The sequence below is a fragment of the Psammomys obesus genome, unplaced genomic scaffold (genome assembly GCF_907164565.1).
Source record: "Psammomys obesus unplaced genomic scaffold, mPsaObe1.curated_primary_1811, whole genome shotgun sequence".
Taxonomy (NCBI): Eukaryota; Metazoa; Chordata; class Mammalia; order Rodentia; family Muridae; genus Psammomys; species Psammomys obesus.
The window spans coordinates 16,887,335-16,908,803 of record NW_026596064.1 but is presented as its reverse complement, the minus strand read 5'-3'; the positions used below and the strand labels follow the sequence as shown (position 1 = coordinate 16,908,803).

Sequence of the window (21,469 nt, the reverse complement as noted above, 5' to 3'; positions counted from 1 at the left end):
ACAAACCCACTCTCTTTAAAAGCCCTGAGCTTCTGTGCTTCCTTGAAGGTCAACACATAAACATCCTGTCACCTTTCAATAGCTGCACACTGCTCCATTCTGTGAGTTACTTCATTACTCTACACTTCCTTCCTGGGAGGTAAAGTACAGATTTCAGTCTTGGACTAAAAATCTGTTTAAACTCAGCATCTTTTTTCCAATAAAAACTGCAGGCTGCTCTGAAAACTGTTAATGTATTGTCCTAACACGTGCAAAAGCTGCTTGATTATTATTAATCACACCATCAATAAAAGCAGTAAGTGCTTCAAGTTTTAGTCTTTGCAGCAACAAGGTAGAAATCCCAGTCACTAAGAGTTTACACAAGTCAGGACATAACCAGTTGACATGCATAGATTAAAAAAATAACACACACACACATACACAAGATCTCATGTAGCCTAGGCTAACCTCAAACTCACTGTTGTACCCATGGATAGCCTTCTTCCCAACCTTCCTTGTCTCTGCCTCCTGAATACCGGATCACAAACATGCACTACCATACCCAACAAGCACTATTTTTTAATGCAGGGTTAAAACAAACAAACAAACAATAACCACCACAACAAATTGTCTAGTTTAAAACAAAAGAACGAAACACTACTGAATTGCTATAAATAAGTTCTTTCTGGGACTAGCCAAACTAAGCATCTAAAACAAAAAACTGGGGGGTGGGGGGGGGTGTCTAAGCCAGTACTGTAATCCTAGCTACATGGCGGACTGAAGCAAGAGGATAGAAAGTTCAGTGTTTGCCTGGTCCATGGAGTGGGTTCAAGGCCAGTCCAGGTAATTTAATGCTAAGTAAAGAGAGGGCTTAGGGATACAGCTCAGCAGTACAGCACCTGCCTAGCATGGATGAAACCATGGGTTTCATACCCACCTTGAAAAAGAAGGTGCCTATTTTTATTTTGTTTGTTTTTTGAGTATGTGGCCCAGGCTGGCCTTAAACACACTGCATAACAGGGCTAGTCTTACACCCCCAATCACACTGTTTTCACCTCCCAAGTGTTGGCACTTGAGGCATGTGCTATCACATCAAGTTCAGCATCAACTTTGAACACCTGAAACAAACTCAGGGAAAGGGTTCCCGCTGTAGAAAGGAAGCAATCTTACTACCACAGCTTTGCAGTTAAGTTCAACTACTGTGCTCACAAAACTCCTGTTCTTCAGTTAGAACTCATACACAAAGACTCTTCATCTGCTCTAGGGGGAAACTCTGGGAGTGGAGAGATGGCTCGGCAGTTAAGAGCTTGCAGTTCTTCCAAAGGAGCCAAGTTTGGTCCCCAGCATCCATATCAGGTTGCTCACAACTGCGTGTAACTCCAGCTCCAAGATATCTGCCTTCTTCTTTTAGCCTCCATGGGTAGCAGCATACTTGCAGCATACATTCACACAAACACAAACACAAAAGTAAAAAAATAAATCTTTCACAAAAAAAAAAAAAAAAAAAAGGGAAAGTTGGGGGCCAGAGAGGTGGCTCAACAATTGGGAATACTGACAGCTCTTCCAGGGAGCAAGGTTAAATTCCCAGCACCCACATGGCAGCACACAACTGTCTGTAACTCTAAGATCTGACACTCTCACACAGACACACATGCAAGCAAAATACCAATGTACATAAAATAAAAAAATAAATTAAAAAAAAAACAAAACAGGAAAGTTAACTCAGTTATCTGTGATTATAGCAAATATTCATTTAAAATTTCACACTGAAATATAACTTTCCAGAATTAAAAATCATCAGCCAGTTGGCTAAGTCACGATTTTTCTTTCACCTCATTTTCATGTTAACTATAGTAGAATTTATGAAAACAAATTTTCCTCCCTCGACTCTATACATGTATGAAAAATTATAGCAATGACCAACACTATTAACAACATTAAACTTTAAAAAGATCATTTAATGTTGCGATTCTTTCCTTCTTTATCCACTAAAGCTTAGGTTCTAATTTTCAGATTAATTGTACCTGAAATTTAACACTGTCTTTTCAAAGCTATAAGTTCTAGCACTCAAACTGTTTCTTGTTAGAAAATTCCACAAGTGGTATACAAACCATTTCAAGTGAATGTTATCTGAAACTGAGTATTTTAGATTCAACTACATAGGTACAAGTCCTACTTTTAACCAGAACTTTAAAATTAAAGACTGCACTAAAAATAAGCTCATATCCTACAATCCTACAAATTATATTTCTATATAATTCTCTTGAACACCTCACATTTGGAGTTTTAAAATTATTTATTTATTTATTATTTATACAGTATTCTGCCTGCATGTGTGCCCACACACCAAGAGGGCACCAGATCTCTTTATAGATGGTTGTAAGCTACCATGTGCTTGCTGGGAATTGAAGTCAGGACCTTTGGAAGAACAGCTCTTAACCTCTGAGCCATCTCTCTAGTCCCCCACATTTGGGAAAACTTTTTTAAGTACTGGTACAACTCATACAGAAGCACTTAATTTATAATTGTATTAAAATTGTATTTGTTCATTTCACAATTGAGTCTGATCCCATTCTAGTAACTACATCCAGACACAGGGGAAGAAGGTAATGAATGAGCCAATATACCTCTGAAATGAGGGCCCATACGAGCCTCCTTGCAAGCATCACTGTGATGAATGCTGCCAGGTGATAATCAATGAGATGAAAATTCTATAAGAGAAACAAAAAAGTGCGTCAGAAAGGAGCACCTTGTGTATCTAGCTCAGTGCTGTGCCCCAGAGCCCGCCCTCTAGAGGTCTTCTGAGACCACTACAGAACAGTGATTCAGAGATCCTGAAGACTACCTGCTACTTCTCATGTATGCCGAACTGCTGTATCTTCCTAAACATTAAACAACTATCTAAAATACTTCTGAAACTGTTCTACTGAAAAGAGAAGCGCTGGGCATGGTGATGACACACGCCTGGTCTGCATAACAAGGCAGATCAGTTGGGATTCACAGTTGTGAAGAGTTACTGTCCATCTCTTTCCTACATTAATCTGAGTATCTCCTGCTAAGCCCCTACCACCTGGTATATCCGTTCTGCTCACTCAGTCTTTCTAACTTGATCTAGAAATGGGCCGTGGAGCTGATCTCTTCTATACAATAGCCTCACCCAGATGCTACCTATGGTTTCTTCTAAGTCTGTACATGTTACTATGACAAAAAGGAGAATGAGAGCTTTCCGAACAGCATCCTAGGAACCAAAATGGGATAGATTTTAATTCTGATGGTCCAAAGATCTGCAAGTTTCTGCATTTGCTTTCAAAAGAAAATTTTGAATTTCTCAATTATTTAATTCAATATTCATCTAACATTCAAAATATGTCAGGTCCTGACACGAAGGGCATGGTGCTGAGGAAGATGGCAAAAGTTCCTACTCTCCTGATCTTATTCCTCTCCCTTCATGGTAAAACTTTTATCTGTGCACTGACTTCTAGCTATGGTTCCTTTCCCAGCTTCCTTTGCAAGAATTACTTCTGGTCAAGGGTAGATGAGGTATATAGTTTCTGCACTCAATGAGTTCATAATCTAGACAGGGAAAAAAACAACAACAAAACAATTTTGACACCAACTCATTACAATCTTTAAATTAAAATGATACCCCATCATATTAAGTGTAAACTGTTGCAATGGAAAGAAAAGTCCTAACAGTTAATTCCAAGAACAGCCAAGTGATACAAATACTTCAAACTTGACAAATGGACTCCCTTCCCATATTACACTGAACACAGGAACTCCCATGTCTTTCCTAAACACCCACCGAGGAAGGTTCTCAAATATTTTGTAGTCCTCAGAACAGTGGCTTTTGCCTGAAATACATGTATGTATGTATGTATGTATGTGTGCCAAGTCCTCTAACTAGAATAATGGACATTTTATATAGAACCCTTAGGGAAAACTTTCTCTGCTTCATTATTACCACGCTCCTAAATAACAGAAAAGAGAGAAAAAGAAAGCTCTAGGAGCTAGAGAGATGGCTCAGAGGTTAAGAGCACTGTCTGCTCTTCAGAGGTCCTGAGTTCAATTCCCAGCAACCACATGGTGGCTTACAATCGTCTATAATGAGATCTGGTGTGCAGGTGTTCGTGCAGACAGAACACTTATTATTTACATAATAAATAAATAAATCTTAAAAAAGCTGTAATTTGCTCTTTTAGAAGATTTATGTCTATAATTTTTAATTATGTGTATGCATGTCTGTGTGTGGGTATGTGCATGCAAGTGCAGGTGGTCACAGAGAAAGAAGAGGGCACTCTGGACCTGGAGTTACAGCTGCTTGTGAGGCAAAAGACACCACAGGTGTAGGAGCAGACCCTGGGTCCTCTGAGGAGCAGGAAGTGCTCTTAACTGCGAGGCCTTCTCTCTAGTCGAGAACACAGAGCTAGATGCCAGCTCAATTTTATTTTTGTAACAGAATTGTTTTATTCACATTACCAACATAAGTACTTAAAGAACATTCTTTATGAGTTAGTTAAGATCAGAGAGTAAGATTGGGAGAGTAGGGGCCTCCTAACATTCCCATAGTGTTAGGAGTGTACATGGGGAAATGATGGAAGCATGGCTCACAAAACATGCTCCTTTAAGACCTAGGGCTGGAGCTCAGCTGGTAAGACTGCTTGCCTGGCAAGCATAAAACTCTGGGTTCCAGCTCTAGCACCCCATAAACTGGGAGACAGAAAGAGGAGGACTGGACATTCACCAGCATCCTTAGTCCACAATGAGTTAAGAGGCCAGCCCTGCCTCCAAAACCAACTCTCTTTTATGTTTTCCTATGCACAGCCCATTTCTAGATCACAAAGTTGAACTACAGCTATCTTGAAGGTTACACATTAAAAGATGGCAGTTTCCACCTAAGTAGGTGCCTTGATTAACAGTCCAAGGAAGAACTGCCTCACACTATTATGTGTTAGACATATTACATAACTTGGGGTTTGTTTCAAAAATTAATACTCAAATTCAGCTTTTAAAAAGGTAAAGTTGATGCTGGAGATAGGGCTTAGTGGTCAAGTATGAGTCTAGCCTGCAGAAGGTCCTGGGTTTGATTCCACTGAAAAGAAAAAGCTGCTGGAATTTAATCACAGTGGCATCTGGCAATGAATTTAATATGATGTAGAAAAAGCCAAATACCACAAACTTTAATTTCTATTTTCATTTCCTCTGGCAATATTTGTACTTTGACAATTTTAGGAAGTTTTATTCCTGAAAATAATCTAAGATTTGGCAGCAAGATACTTTATTAAAGAATTTATTTCTAGAGAGGTGATAGTACTCAGAACCAGAAGTAGGAAACTTAGCAGTTCAAGGTCATCCTTGGCTATACACCGAGTTCAAGACAAGCCTGGGTTATGTGAGACACTGTCTCCAGCTGCTTTCTTGCCTGTTGACAATGAACTTAAAAGGTATCTGAGAACTTACCAGTGAAGTACAAGATGCAGGATGATTGTATGGATACCACCACACGGTCTTATAAATGTTGATATACTGAATGAACAGGACAATCAGCAGGTAGATGAAGAAAAGAAATTCAAAGAACAGGCTCCCATCTACTGGTAAGTCAGGAATTTGGCAATGACGAACAGGACCTGGGGTGATTAAGGCTGTGATAGGTGGGACTGGAAGGCCAATAGCACTACCATTCCTGAAAAAGAAATTACAGTTAACTCAAATGGTGACGGCCATAAGTGTAACACCTCATAAGAAGCCCCATTGCCTCTGCCATCTGCTTCTAATGCTAGCTTCCTGCTTCTTTCCCTCCCTACACATTTTCTCAGTGATCTAAGAGGTAACTGTACCTTCCATTAGCTCCTGGGCATGGAAGACTAAAATTTCTCCAGAGAGCTCACCTTGAATTTAGTCTCATTACCCAGTTGCCCACTGAACATCTGTGCCACCCACCCACAGACCTGACAGTAGTCCATGGTTTTTTTCTGCTAGCTGCCCAAATTAAAAAACCTAAGCGACGGCTTATCATCTGCCTCTCCACATTCAGTCACTCTCTAAAGGGCTGGATCTAGGTTACATAATTCTCCTTAACCTCACTTTCCCCTCTCAATCTTAGTTAAACCATCAACCAACTTTCACCTAAATTACTGCATCAACCCCAAGTCTACCTTCACCGAGACCTCTAATCTGCCTTCAAGGAACTTTCTAAGCAAAATTCTGAAATTACTCTCTTACCTGAACCTTTAAAATAGTTCACCATTGCCAATGATAAAGCAGAAAAACATTTTTAGTAAGTCATGAGGTCCTTAACAAAGTGGCCTTACCACAAGTCCCTGCTCTACGTGTACCACATACGCTATCGCTATCCTCGCTGTATGCCATCTGGGATTAAAGGCATATGCCACCACTGCCTAGATTCATTCTTCAAGACTTTAAAGGGGCTGGCAGGGGTGGGGGGTGCTACCTTAGTGGCAGAGTGTTAGCTTAGCAGGTACAATTATCTGGATTAGATCTATAGAATCATAAACAAACAAATAAACAAACAAAATCCATCTAGCCTGGAGGATGGTTCAGTGGGTACAGGCAGCTGCCAAGATTGACTACCTAATTTTGAACACTGGGACCCATACAGTAAAAAAACAAAACAAACAAAAACTCCTGCATGTTGTCCTCTGATCCCATACATGCTCCATGGCACACGTGTGCTCCCCCCACATGCACAAGAGAAAAGGAGGGAGAGGTTGTTTGGGGGGATGTTTCAAACATATCCTCTATGACGTTCACTTTAACTGAAAACAGAAACACCTTTCTTCATCAACTTAAACTAATTATGCCTTAATTCTTTTATTTTTATTCCATCACATAATTTTTGCATATAGACATAGTCTTAGCTACCAGATCATAATCCTGAGGGAAGAAAATACTTTCCTTAATTCACTGCAGATACATCCATTTAAGAAGACAGCAAGCCAGTACAGTTACAAAAGAGAAAGGGCTCTTAAAATATAAGTTAGAACTGATAATCCCTATCTTCTTGCTCTTCCAACCAACTTGCTTACAGGTCAGAAAGAGCTCAGCTATCCAGTGAGAAGCCAGGGGTAGAAAATAAAGTTTTCTGGGAATAGTTAGAGATCTAAAAGTCGACTGTTATTTACACAACAAGGAAAAACAGGCATGGTTTTTAATACCAAGAGAAGGAACAATATTGTTGCTACCACTCTAAAACTTCCAAATATAGGATTCTAGCTGGTATGTGGCATTTACAGTACTTTAAGGGACTCCTGGGAACATGAACTTTGCTTGTTCTGAATAGTGAAGAACACTATGACTTGAATGCAAAGGATTAGTGCCACGGCCACTTCCTCACTTCATTTTGCCATAAATGACAAAGTTAAAAATGCTGATGAAATGTCATGAAGCCAAGAGACTCTAATCTAAACAAATAAAAAGATCCCGTTCCCCTTCAGTCAAAATAAAGGATGAAAAGTACATGCTATTTAAGAGTTTAGAAGGTCATAAGAATTTCCTCAAGGTAAGTGGATTGATATACTTATGTCACTATACAAGCCAATGAAATGGTTGTTTCAAAACAGACATTTATGGATTCACACCTATAATACTCCGCAGCTTTCGCTTTTTTAAACGAAAGACAAGAGACTAAGGTCAGATAAAGCAATAAAGGGCATTAGAAGGAAAAAGGAAAGCACTCTATATAAAGAGAATCTGTAAGGTCAGGTCATCTCATCTATAAAGTTGAAAGCTTGAGGAGGATATGTCAAAAGTTCTTAAAAACCAAAATTTTTTAAATAACTGAACAAGGCACATATTTTTCAAAATACTGTATTATACTCCATAGATACAGTTATAAACTAATCAAAAACAAAAGTTCTAAGAAGTTTAAAAATCAATATACTTGGTCAATGCGTATCAGAAAATTAATTGCAGAAGTAATACTTCGGAAAAATAAAGCACTGTTCCTGGTCTGAGAATAAGGCTCAGTGGTAGAGAACCTGCATAACATGTAGAAGGCGGGCTGGAGAGACGGCTCAGCAGTTAAGAGCACTGGCAACTCTTCCAGAGGTCCTGAGTTCAATTCCCAGCAACCACATAGTGGCTCACAACCATCTTTAATGGAATCTGATTCCCTCTTCTGGAAAACACTCATATACATAAAATAAATGAAATAAAATTAAAAAAAAAGATGTAGAAGGCACTGGCACAGGGAAGGGAGAGACCGCTTAATATGATACAAACACGGATTTGAGAACCCCAACCTTTTCACTGTTTTTGTTGCTGCTGATTTGAATACCTGATGCTCCCGCTTCCACCTCTGGAATACTGGAATTACAGGCCTGTCTGCCACCACCCTGGCTTAAGGATTTGCCGAGAACTAACCCAGAGCCTCTAGTATGCTAGGCCTGTACACTACCTGCTGAGCTATATTCCCTAGCCAGATTTAAGAATCCCATTTAGGATGCACACAATTCCAAAGCAACAATTTGTAAGACATGCAAGGGACTGTTTACAAAGAAAGCGCACTAGAAACTCAAAACCCTAGGTCTTTCTTTCTTTTCTTTTCTTAAAAACAGAGTCTATGTGCCCCCTTGCTGGCCTAGAAATCCCTACATAGACCAGGTTAGCTTTGAACTCACAACGTTGTATGTGGCTCTGCCTCCAAGTGCTGGGACTACGGTGTTCCCCACTCACTGCATTGGGTAAGGCTTTCATTGGAGACTAGCCACAAGAGCATTCTCTCGCCAACACCAGACTTAGCCAGAGAAAGCTAGTGCCAAGCTAACTTGACTGGATTTAGAATCTCTGAGGGGACACACCTCCAGGCCTGTGGAAGGGCTTTCCAGAAAAGTTTGCTAAGAAGGGAAAGCTCACTGTGAATGGGTGCTACCATCCATGGCCTGAAATAAAATGGAGAAGAGGGTTCCGCTCCTTCCGGCTGCAGGACGTTCAGATTGGATATGGTGGTCCCTGCCTCTGAAGAGAAGAATTGCTACACTATGGCTGGGGTTTTGCGCTCAGTATTTCAGAGGCCTCCAGACAGACTACAGACTGTGAAAAAAGGTATGGAATCTCTCATTGGTACAGATTGGATTCGTCAAAAATTTACAAGATCAAGAATCCCAGATAAAGTGTTTCAGCCTAGACCTGAGGATCATGAAAAATATGGAGGTGATCCCCAGAACCCTCATAAACTGCATATTGTTACGAGAATAAAAAGTACGAAAAGGCGTCCATACTGGGAGAAAGACACGATCAAGATGCTCGGGTTACAGAAGGCGCACAGCCCTCAGATTCACAAGAACATCCCCTTAGTGAACGCAAAGCTGAAGGTGGTTAAACACTTGATATGGATCCAGCCCCTGAAGCTGCCGCAGGGACTCCCAACAGAAGAGAACATGTCGAGCACCTGCCTCAAGAGCACTGGGGAGCTGGTCATGCACTGGCGTCTGATGCCTGTGGAACAGGAGACCAAGTCCTGAGGCCACACACTGGAGATAAAGTGTGGGTACTGAGGAAACCGGACTCCTTAAAGAGTGTGCCGATCCCGTCGACTCCATGACAAAAGCTAATGTGTGTGGCTCTCCTTCCTGTCCATGTGGACCTCACGAGTTCTGATGTTATTACGTGGTTAAGTTCTCTCCCTTTGTCCCCTAAGAATTTTACTCCATCGTGGTCAAGAGTGGCATTGTTTGAACATCTGACTTTAGGCCCTAGCACTTTAACAATTGTCATTATCTTTCTTTTTTTTTTTTTTTTTTGAGAAACTGCTTTCTTGGGGACTGGAGAGATGGCTCAGAGGTTAAAAGCACTGACTGTTCTTCCAAAGGTTCTGAGTTCAATTTCCAGCAACCACATGGTAGTTCCCAAACATCATACAATGAGATCCAGTGACCTCTTCTAGCCTGCAGGCACACGTGCAGGCAGAACACTGTATACATAATAAATAAATCTTGAAAGGAAAAAAAAAAACGGAGAAGAGGAAGCATCTCCCAAGAAGTCCCAGCTGCACACAACTCCATAACCTCTCGCACACTTCCCCACACTGACAGAGAGCTATACCCTTTTAAACCATGGGCCACAAGAAACCTTTCCTTCCATGAGGTGCTTTTGTCAGGCTTTGTCACTACAACATGAAAACTAATTTATACAGCTGTCTTCACAAAGACCTGCTTAGGAGAACTGCATAATGTGACTGGTAAACATCACCCTCCACTCTTCGAAAATAAAACAACTTCCCCTGAGCTAAAGTTCACTGTGCTAAACTGCATGTGCAACGATTATGCTGAATTCTTACTACATTCTTGCATACAGTTTGTATACACAAAAGAGTTCACAGAGAATGAAAGAGACTGGTCTTTATGGAGCCAGCAAGTAGCACAGGCTGGGTAAACAATTCAATAAAGATTCAAAACTAAACCTGGTGTGGTAGCACACACTTACAATCCCAGCACCTGGAAGGCAGAGGCAGGAGAATCTCTGCAAGTTCAGGCCAGCCTGGGCTACATCCCAAGTTCTAGCAAGTTGTCCTCAGACTTCCGAAAACATGTCATGGCACTCACAGACCCATACCCATCCTTAAGTAGACAAAAAAGTTTCTCTGTGTAATAGCCCTGATTGTCCTGGAACTAGTTTGTAGACCAGGCTGGCCTCAAACTTACAGAAACCCACCTGCCTCTGCCTCCCCAAAACTGGAATGAAAGAAACACACCACCACATCAGCTTATACATGTAGTTTAAAAAACAAAAAACAAAACAAACAAACAAACAAACAAACAAAACTGACAGGAGAATCTTAGGTTCAAAGTCATACACAGGGAGTTCTAAGCTAGACTGGGTTACATTTATCAAGAGGCCCCCAATCAGGGATGGAAAAATGTGATTTTTTTTTCTTAAAGATTTATGTATATATACATATGACTGTTCTATCTGCATATACACCTATATGACAGAAGAGGACATCTGATCCCATTATATGAGCCACCATGTAATTGCTGGGAATTGAACTCGGGACCTCTGGAAGTACAGCCAGTGCTCTTAACCACTGAGCCATCTCTCTAGCCAACAAGAATGTGTGTTTCAATAGATTAAAATGAAAGGTACAGCACTCAGGGAGGCAGAAGCAAGTGGATCTCTATGAGTTCAAGGCCAGCCTGGTCTACAAAGTGAGTCCAGAACAGCCCAGGCTACATAGAAAAACCCTGTCTTGGGGAAAAAAATAATAAGTAGATAGTAGTAAAATGAAAGGTAGCTTACTTAAAAATAGTTGTGACTATGATTGATACTTTGTGATATGTTTATTTCAAGAGATTAGTCTGGAAAAAGAAGTTTTTAATCTAGGCATAGAAGTGCAAGTGCGCACCTGTAATTTTAGCACTCCTGAAAAACACATTCTTCCATCTCTTATCTAAAATTCCCAAAATTACATATATTAAAAGAGAAGGCTAGAGAATGGTAGATCAAAACAAAGATGACTGAAACCCTGAAAGCAGTACATATATCATACATCATATATCAAAATATATCAAAACTCCCTCCTCAATAAATAAATGATTGAATGAATAAATAAGTTTCAAAACAGGCTATACACTGCCAAAGTCAGTTGGAACTATCAACACTGCCAGGCTTGGTGACACATGCCTTTAACCCCTGTACTCAGGAGGCGGACATGGGCAGACCAAATCTAAGACCAGTGTGGTTTACAGTTTTTTCTTGGCCAGCCAAGGATTCATGGTAAGACTCTGTCTCTAATGATCATAACGATGTAGCATTTTCTCATGTTCCTCTTCCCTCCCAGTGCACCCTTTACAGAATTCACATGTAAGCAGAACTACCTAGGAATGAAGCTTCAGCTCTACTCACTTTTGTTTGTTGGAGAGTAGGTCTGAACATGTAGCCAAGGCTGGCCTTGTGCTCTAGATTCTTCCACCCCAGCCTCCTGTGTACTATGAAGACAGGTGTGCACCACCAAAGCTAAGCTTTAGCTTCCTTTCCTGATCCTTAAATGTAAATTTCTTTAATTACTGGAATGTATTTTCAACATTCCAGTAATTAAAACATTAAAAGTCAGTCACAGTGAGAAGACCAATAAACATCCGACGACTGCCAGGATTTCCTGATCCCCTTTTCATTCTAAGCCATTTAGAGCGGACCAGAAAGAAGCCCATGGAGCAGCTCTGAGAACACTAAGCTAGAGGAATCCACAAAGCCAATCAATTGGGCTGACTCAGCTGATCTGGTGGCTACATGTGCATCCTTCTAGACTCACAGCCCCAAAGCTGTGCACCCAGTCAAAGAGAATGACCACGCAGGAGTGGAAGAGGACCAATGTTAGGTCAAGGTAACTGTGCTCCTCTGCTAGATCCTCCACACAAACTCTCAAGTGTATCAGGGAAGCCTGAGAGACAGAAGCAGTACTGACTCGTAACTCTGGAAACGAAAATCAAACAAGAAAAAAACACTTTTCAGGGATTAAAAAAAAATATTCGGGCAAAAATTATCTTGACCAAATGCATCACTAGGTAAAACTATCGCTGCATTGTTACATGATCAAGACTGCAGAGGCATGAGTTGCCCTGGGTACGATCAGAAGAAAAACAAAAACAAAAAACAAAACTCCCTCATCCTGGGCTGGGCAGGGAGCTTAGAAAAGAACATGCTAAGCACACTTTTACTTGTGTGTGTGTTTTAATAATGGGTTACTCCACACAGGGTGATGCTGCCGCCCCTAAGAGCCACTGACCATCTAACAAAAACCCCAATGCCAAGCATCAGAAACCTCTCTTCCAATTGTTGGTCAGAGGACTACAAAAGTCTCCCAGACAAAATGGACTATTGCAGCTGCCTTCCAGAACTTGAAGGTAAGACTCTCTTGATGACACCACACACTTCAGACACAGAACTTAGAGGAACAGAGCTGAAACTGACCTGGAAACCTTCCCCTTGAGGATTAGTTCTCATAGTCAAAGAGAGTGCTACGCAAGCTGCCAATGGAGAGAAGCAATCTTACCAGCTGGGAGGCGTATGATCCACAATGACTGAACCAATAAGATAGCCCCAATGGTAAAATAGTGACCCTGTATCTTGGAGGTAGCCAATAACTGTCTAACTGTACTTAAAGCCCACCCAATAAGAGGGGATTCATTCCTGGTACTGTAAACATAACCAACTATCCATGGCCAGAGAAGTTACAGACCTGAGAAGAGAACCTACTACTGTCATGTTTCTAAACCACTATTTTCTAACCACATTCTAAATATTTACCTTTACACCCACAGATAAATGTGGCTCTCATCCTTCATCAAAGAAGCTTCTTTTTGCAACAGATGGAGACTATTACAGAGATCCACAATTGGTCATATGCAGTTACAGACAGGGAGGTGCCGACTCCAACTGCTCCATCCCCAACTTAACCCTACACCTCAGACTCAGGAAAAAATATCAGAAGAGCAGGCAGAAAAACATCCTAGAGCCTAGTGGCACACGCCTGTAATCCCAGCACTTAGGGAGACAGAGGCAGGTGGATCCCTGTGAGTTCAAGGCCAGGACTACAGAGTGAGTCCAGGACAGCCAGGGCTATACAGAGAACGCCTTTCTCAGATTTAAAAAAAAAAAAAAAAAAAAAAAAAAACCTTTAAAAAAATTAATAAAAAAAAAAAAAAAAAAAAAAAAGCCTTCAGAATACTTGTTAGCAGACAGTGTCCCCTTGGCATGACAGAAAATAAATAAATAGATAGATAGATAGATAGATAGATAGATAGATAGATAGATAGATAAATAAATAAATAGATGGATAAGTAAGTAAGTAAATGAATAAGTAAATAAATAAATAAGTAAATAAATAAAGCTGTGAAGCCTCAAGAGTTACAGATGCCAGAACATAACAAGCATAGTGTCAACAGGAGCTGGCATGCCATCATGGACAGAAGAAATTCCATATAGTCCCAAGCATAGATGAAGAGCTGCAGGTGATCGATGAATGCTGAGAAAGGGAGAATTAGCTGCCTCCAGGAATGAACTCCTCCACAGGATGAGAGGTCAGCTCTAAACACATGTATATACGAGCAACAGCAAATAGACTCAGTAGGCTGTAAATACATAGACACATAGGTATATACACCTAACAATAATAAAGAGACCACAAACTGGGGAGGACACAGGAGGATTTGGAGTTGAGAGTGACGTGGATACAATGCTCATGTACAAGATTCTGAAACACAACAAAACTACAAAAACTGGGCACAGTGGCATATACCCTTGTAATTCCAGCACTGAGAAGACAAGTAGATCCCTGGAGCTCAACAGCCAGCCAGCCTAGCCTATCTGGTGACTTTTTGTCCACTGAGAGGCCTTGTCTCAAAAAGTCAAGGTGATGAGTACCTAAGAGGTGGCACCTCAGTCTGTCCGCTGGCCTACACATATGTGCTCGTGCATTCACACGTGCATGCGCACACACATCAAATTCTAGTATCCTATAGATCATGGCACAATTCTAAACATTTTTAGGCTGCAGTTGACAGTTATTATTAATATCAAACAACTTTTTGCTAGAATAATTTTTAATACTAAAATGTGAGGGGGGGTAAGGAGGGAGAAAGGGCTTCTGAGCCCTCACCTCTAACCCAGGAGCTATGCACAAGGAGCTGATGGCTTCTTGGGGTAAGTCACTTTTCTTGAAAGAGTGTGGCTCCTGGTAAGGCAACCACATTTCAGTAAATGGCCCCACAACCAAAAGTATATGAACAGCACAAAGTGTACTCAATGGATAATTTTTTTAAAAGGGGGTTGGGAAATAGAGAGATGGCTCCATGGTTAAGAGCATTGGCTCCTCTTCCAGAGGACCGAGGTTTGGTTCCCAGAATACATATGGTGGCTCATAACCACCTGAGCTCCAGCTCTAGGGGATCCAACAACCTTTTGGCATGCAAGTGGTATACAGGCATACATGCAGGGAAAACACCCATATACATTTATATAAATATATATAAATATATAATATATACACACACACATTTTTTTAAAGTAAAAAATAAGTAAATAAAAGGATCAGATGCTTCTACTTTATGGCTCCTGTGTTAACATCATTCTTCTGGCAAAGTACTCTGAAACACTAAGCTTTCAGTCTTCAAAAGCAGGATTTCTACTTCAGTGACAAGAACAAAGTTTGACAAGCAAATATTTGAGTAGAATTACTTTTATATTAGTCTTACTGACAATAAGCTGTCACAAGTTATGCAAATTATTGTGCACAGACTTTATTTTCTTTACCTGTTCCTCAAGCCTGTTCCATTGCCACAGCTGCTACCAACCAACGTCTGCATAGAAGGTAAAGCTGAACGGCTTAGGTGCTGCCGACTAGGACCCCTCCTCCTACTGGGCATGTCCAGGAACCAGTCAGTTTCCAGTGCCACCTGCAGCTGCAACCCAGGCTAATGGCTGTCAACTTATTCCAACTCTGAATAATAATAAAAAACAACAACAACAACAAAAACCTAAATATCAGGTAGCTTGTTTTTAAAGAAGTCAGTGTAACAGGCAAACATTAAAACTAAGTGAGCAGACCTTGTAAAACTCAGACTGAATTTTCAAACAAATACTCCCATTCGTGCATACAGCTTGGACCTTGGGGTAAGGTCAAAGGCTTAAATTCTGATCTAAGCTTTGTTCGGCATTAGGCAACTCACAATTTGTGTCTTCTGTTGCTGACTTTTTGTTAAATAGAAGATAGTGTAATCAGGTGGAAGTTTACAAGAAACACCACAATTTACTCATTTCTAATTTGATGTTAAAGTACCTGAAACACAGGAAAGTTATCACTGTCCAAAATAACAGGTAGTTATTAAGGGATCTGGCTAAGACATGTCATATATTATCTGACCTTGACCAAGTCATTTAACCAGAGTTTCTTTCATTTCTTTCAAATGGCTGCATGTTTCAGAAAAGCTGCTGTAAAACCACTAAAAAAATTAATGAAATTGCAAGATTAAAAGGCGACAAAGATCTTCAATGAGGGGATGAGACTACAACACACTGTTTTCCTCAATTTAGGCAAATACGGTTCTGCCAATACATACCAAATATTTCCTAAATACAACTAAAAATACTCAGAAAACTACATGTTGGGGGGAAAAAACATTTTCGAAACGATACTACGGCAGAGGGACCCAACGTTTTCCTTTGACTGCAGACTAACAACAAACGTCAGGTGAGACAAAGAATCCGAACTGTTAAAGGCAAAGGCAGCTAATCTTTGCCCAATTAAAGAGAAAGGAAGAGCTGGGATGCAGGAGAGTGGGATAGGTTAAAGTGGATGGCGAGAAACCACAAACTTGATTAGACTAGCTCCCGAGAAAGAATCACCAAGTGGTCCCAGCCTGGCGACCGAAAAGAGCCAAAGCACGCCGGGGACGGCGGGACGACAAAGCAGGTTAAGAAAAACTCACGCATGGAATAGGCCGGCCACGGAGCGGGATCCCTGGGAAGAGGAGGCGGCTTCACAGACCCGACCCCGGGCACCCGAACTCCCTCTCTTCTTTGAAGCTCTCCAAAACAGTTGCCGGGAGGCAGGCAGGACCCCATTAGAGAGTCGAAAAAACGTGTCGGGTCTCTAGGTTACCAGACCCAGACCGGGAGTCCGTGCCAGAGCCAGAGCTAAAGACAGAAGCAGAGCCCGACCCCATCACCGCTCATCTTCTGCCTCCATCGCCCAGGAGCTGAGACGTGGCAGCGCACAGCGATGACGTCAGCTGCGCGTCGAGCTGGCCCCCGGAAACAGACTTGCAGCCAGCGGAGCCGACTCGCCATCCTCGCGGTGCACCTGCGCAGTGAGGCGCTCCCGCCCTCCTTGGAGTGGCTGACTGGACTTTCCGGCCCACGCGCTGCTTGCGGGATTTGTGGGGGGGGGGGGGGGTGTTTTGTTTAGCTTTTTTAAACCTTCTTGGCTTTGGTCAGTTACTGTCTGAATACCCTCACCTCGGGAGGGAGATTCGGAGACGCCGCCTAAGGTCACGGCACTCATTAGCCAACGGAGCCGCCTCAGACTCCAGCCCTCCCCCTGGCACGGTCTGTATGTTAAGGAATGAACTAGATGATTGCTAGAAATATAAACACCGAGTTCTAGAAAGTTCAGTCTAGTGAAAAAAGAGAACAAAGCAACAAGGCGCAGCAATACTGTCAGTAACAATAAATGCACTGTTAGAAGTGCACCCGAGGGCCAGGGATGTTACGCAAGGTAACGAACTGAGGTGGTGCTAGTGTCAATACTGGGAAAAGGTTCTCGGAGACTTGGCATTTTAGCTGAGACTCCAAAAATGAGTAAGCTGTTTTCCGGTGGACAGAAAGTGATAGAGTAAAAAGATACGGAGGACTCAATGGTACAGCATAACATGCTGAGTTCATTCACCAGCCTTCACCCCACCAAGAAAAGATGACTAGTTGTTTGATGAAATAGTATCAAAATGAAGCCTGGCTTGTTGTTAGAGGCCGGAAGATCACGCGTTCAGCGTTATCGTCGACTACATTGCAAGCCGATGCTACATAAATATTGGGGGTTTGGTTTGTTTGTTTTTATTTGTTTTTCTTTATTTCTTTGTTTCTATTTTGTTTTTCAAGACAGGGAATCAGCTTTGTAGACCATGCTGGCCGAGAAATGGCAGAAAGAGAGAGAAAGAGCAAATTAAAAAAAAAAAAAAAACATAAAACTGCCAAAGAAAAAAACAATCCTAGTGCTCAACGGGCAGAGACAAACCGTTCAGTTTGAGGCAACACTGGTCTTAGGTAGTGAAGTGAGTTTCAGGCCAACTGGAGCTACATAGCCAAGCCCTGTCTGAAAGAAAAATGGCCAATAAGTACTTTTTAAAGTGTTCCACACCTTTGCCTCTCGGGGGAACGCCAATTAAAACTACTTTAGGATTCCATCTCACCTCAATCAGAATAGCTATCATCAAGAGGAAAAAAAAACTGCTGGCTAGTCTAGGAGGGAGGGAGGGGAGGGATCCTCATTCGCTGCTGGTGGAGGTATGAACGGGTGCAACCACTGTGGAAATCGGCAGGGAGGGTTCTGAAAATTAAAACAAAAGCACTAAACTACCGTAAGACCCGGTTGTACCAGTCCTGGGCATATACCCAAAGATTTGTACATTCGTGCATCCATGTTTATTGCTGCTGCATTCACAATAGCAAGGAAATAGAGTCAGTCTATATGTCCATCTTCAGATGAGTGGATCATGAAATGGAATTTTTTAAGCTGTAAAGAAAAATTACGGAGCTGGGCAGTGGTGGTGCAGGCCTCTAATCCCGGTAGTTGAGGAGGCAGAGGATCTCTGTGAGTTTGAGACCAGCCTGCTCTACAAAGTGAGTACAGGGCTACACAGAAACAAACAAAACAATAAAGATAGAACAGGAAAATATTACATTAAGTGAGGTAATGGGTTTGAAAAGAGAAGTGCTGCATGTTCCTGCTCATATGCATATTAATTTTTTATGTTTGTGTATATGATGTGTGCATATGGGGGTGGGGGTGAGTGTGGGCATATGAATGCCAAGCCACAAGCATGGAGGTCATAAGACCTCCTAGGGTATTGGTTTTGGCTTTCCACTTTGTCTGAAACAGGATCCCTTGTTTTTGGCTGTTTCTTATATGAGGTTGTCTGGCCCATGAGCTTCTGGAGATTCTCATGTCTCTGCCTCCCATCTTGCCACAGGATCAATAGGATTACAGATGTATAGTACCTCATCCAGCTTTGCATAGGTTCTGGGAACTTTAAATCCCTGACCCCATACTTGCACAGCAAGTACTTTATACACTGAGCCTCTCCCTAGCTGTGTATCTTGATTTTTTTATATTTGTGTATTTGTGTAGGAAGGAGTGTGGGTAGATCAGGGAACTAGAAAGGGAACCAGGGAATGGGGAATAAGACTTTGAGGAAGCAGTGGGTGAGGAAGATAATACTGTATGTGGTAAGGGGAAAACTGAAGGATGAAAGGTTCTGTCAGGAAAGTCAGGACCATGAGGGGACAAACAAAACTAAGAATGTGTGACGATATCATAAGGAAACCTGTAACTTTCTATGTTAATTAAGAAGTAAATTTCAGGGGAAAAAATCTCAAAAAAAGTCAAAATGAGACATCAGCTGGAGGATTAGCTAAACGTTATTAGAAACTGTAGTGCCAGACATGGACTAGATATTTCATTGGAATGTCACAGCCAGGATGGAGAGGTAGTGGTAGGACACTTCCTTAATATAAGTGAAGATCAGAATTACGATCCCAGCACTGAAAAAGAAACAAGAACTGTAAGAGGTGGCAGCCCATGCCAGTAATCCCAGCCCTTGAGAAGTGGAGGCAGGAAGGTCAAGAGTTCAAGATCATCCTCAGCCGCATAGTGAGTGCCAACCCAGCCTCAGTTACAGAAGACCCTATCTTAAAATAAAATGAAATAAAATAAAAAACTGCAAACACTTTGATAAATAGCACCAGGATTCCTATTTTATAGAAGAAACTTGAGAACTGAAACCAAATAACTTGCTGAAAGCACCCTCTCGAAGCCAGAATCAAAACAGAGGTTTGCCGGAAAGTGACCTACCAATGAAACAAGATAGACACTGTGGCTTGATGGGCCAAGAAACCCCTTTCCTTCTTTTCGCTACATGTCCCTCCCCAGTCTTTTTGCTGAAGGGATGCCCTCCCTTAGGCTTCATTGGCTAGCTGCAAGAGGTCAGAGTCCATTGAGATGTTCCTGCTTGTACATTCATGCACATATTATGTCAAGGCCTTCCATACAAAAACAACCCAGCTCCATCCCTGCTCATCACAAAGGAGCCACAGCAATGACTTCATCCCTGGAAGGACTAGCAACACAAATGGAAATGTGAAAGGATGGAATAAAGGGTTGAGAAAATTACTAAGTTGGTTATTTTGGAGGAGGGGAATTGGGGTGTAAGGTGACTGGGAGATCTTAGTCTGGGGCTCTCCTTCCAACTTTTTCCGTAAGTCCCATCCTTTTCACATGATAGTTTCTGCAAATGACTCTCTGTTCTCTTCATGAACTGTTTTAATGTGGGGGTGGGAGGAGGCAAAGTAAGGCATGGTGGAACAGCCAGTAATCTCCCCACTGGGATGCTAAGGCTGGGGGAGTGCTCTGAGACGCCTGTGTCAAAAATGTATATGTAAATAGCAGGTACTGACTTCAGGGAGTTGAGTTCAACTTCCACTTTCAAGAAAAGTAGATGGTGATCTAAAGAAAAAGTCCCTGTCCATCTTGGGAACTCCCTGTAATCCCGTCTCATAAAAGTCCTTCCACTCTCCGAGACTTAGAAAATAGAGGCTTGAGCGAGAGAGGGGTCTTAATTTTTTTAATTTTTTTCTCTAGTTTGGCCTTGAATAAACTTTCTCTAGTTTCTGCCCATTCCCTTCTTTTTTTTTTTTTTGAGACAGGGTTTCTCAGTGTAACAACCCTGGCTGTCCTAGAACTTGCTCTGAAGACCAGGCTGTCTTCAAACTCACAAAGATCTGCCTGCCTCAGCCTCCCCAATACTGGGATTAAAGGTGTGTACCATCAGTATCCCAGTAGCAAGCAATATGAATCTACCTTGCTGTAAAAGAATGGCTAATATCAAAACTATGAAGGTGATGAGCCATGGTGGTGCATGTGAGTAACCCCTGCTGAGAGTCTCAAGCAGCAGGATTCTCTCAAGTTTTGAGGCTAGCCTGAGTATACACAATTATATACTATAGAGCATTCTTCCTTCCTTCCTTCCTTCCTTCCTTCCTTCCTTCCTTCCTTCCTTCCTTCCTTCCTTCCTTCTTCCTTCTTTCCTTTCTTAAGCCACACATATGTTAAACAGTCTAATAAGCTGATTGACTGATTAGAAGTTTATGACTGTAGACAAAATTTTGTCAAGCCAAATTATCTGAAGCTATTGTGGTCCGTTAATTGAGGAATGTCTCTCATAATCTCAGGTATTTGAATACTTGGTCCCAGTTGGAGGCATTGTTTAGGAAGGCTTAGGAAGTGTGGCCTTGTTGCAGGAAGTATGTCACAGAGGCAGACTTTGAGAGTTTAAAGACATCCACCATTTCTTGTTTGTTTTCTTTGCTTCATATTTGCAGTTCAAGATGTGAGTCAAAAACACAACAGAACAAAAGATGAGAGCCCTTGGCTCAGCTCCCTGACCCTGCTACCATTTCCTTGCTCCACCATCATGAACTCTAACCCTCTGGAATCATAAGCCCAAATAAATTCTTTCTCCTGTAAGTTGCCTCAGCCATGGTGTTTTGTTTGTTTTGTTTTGTTTTGTTTTTAAACACAGCAATAGGACAGTAACTACAGTTACTGTAGTTACAGGACAGTAATTTAGCCTTTTAATGAATATTTATTGTCGACCTCTGTGTCTAACCTAGCATTTTCTCTCTCTCTCTTTCTTTCTTTTTTCTTTCTTTCTTTCTTTCTTTCTTTCTTTCTTTCTTTCTTTCTTTCTTTCTTTCTTTCTTT

At 41.5% G+C, this 21,469-nt stretch overlaps 2 protein-coding genes across 2 annotated transcripts in view; one reads left to right on the top strand and one right to left on the bottom strand.

The window, feature by feature from the left end:
• Tmem39a (transmembrane protein 39A) overlaps positions 1 to 16,709 on the bottom strand; it is a 31,067-nt gene extending 14,358 nt beyond the window's left edge. Inside the window, exons 1-4 of the mRNA XM_055624827.1 lie at positions 16,422 to 16,709; positions 15,247 to 15,433; positions 5,440 to 5,662; positions 2,607 to 2,690 (exon numbers count right to left, since the gene is read on the bottom strand). Coding sequence (XP_055480802.1) covers positions 2,607 to 2,690; positions 5,440 to 5,662; positions 15,247 to 15,359 — 420 coding nt within the window. The 5' untranslated portion in view covers positions 15,360 to 15,433; positions 16,422 to 16,709. The remainder of the gene's footprint in view (positions 1 to 2,606; positions 2,691 to 5,439; positions 5,663 to 15,246; positions 15,434 to 16,421) is intronic.
• On the top strand, positions 8,943 to 10,516 carry LOC129689590 (39S ribosomal protein L30, mitochondrial-like). Its single transcript, XM_055624836.1, has one exon. The coding sequence runs from the start codon at positions 8,979 to 8,981 to the stop codon at positions 9,459 to 9,461; it is 483 nt and encodes a 160-aa protein (XP_055480811.1). The 5' UTR covers positions 8,943 to 8,978; the 3' UTR covers positions 9,462 to 10,516.
• Positions 16,710 to 21,469: the final 4,760 nt, after the last annotated feature.

What these genes read in the sequence shown, in the direction of transcription:
- LOC129689590 (XM_055624836.1), top strand. Translation starts at nt 8,979, where the DNA reads ATGGCTGGGGTTTTGCGCTCAGTATTTCAGAGGCCTCCAGACAGACTA.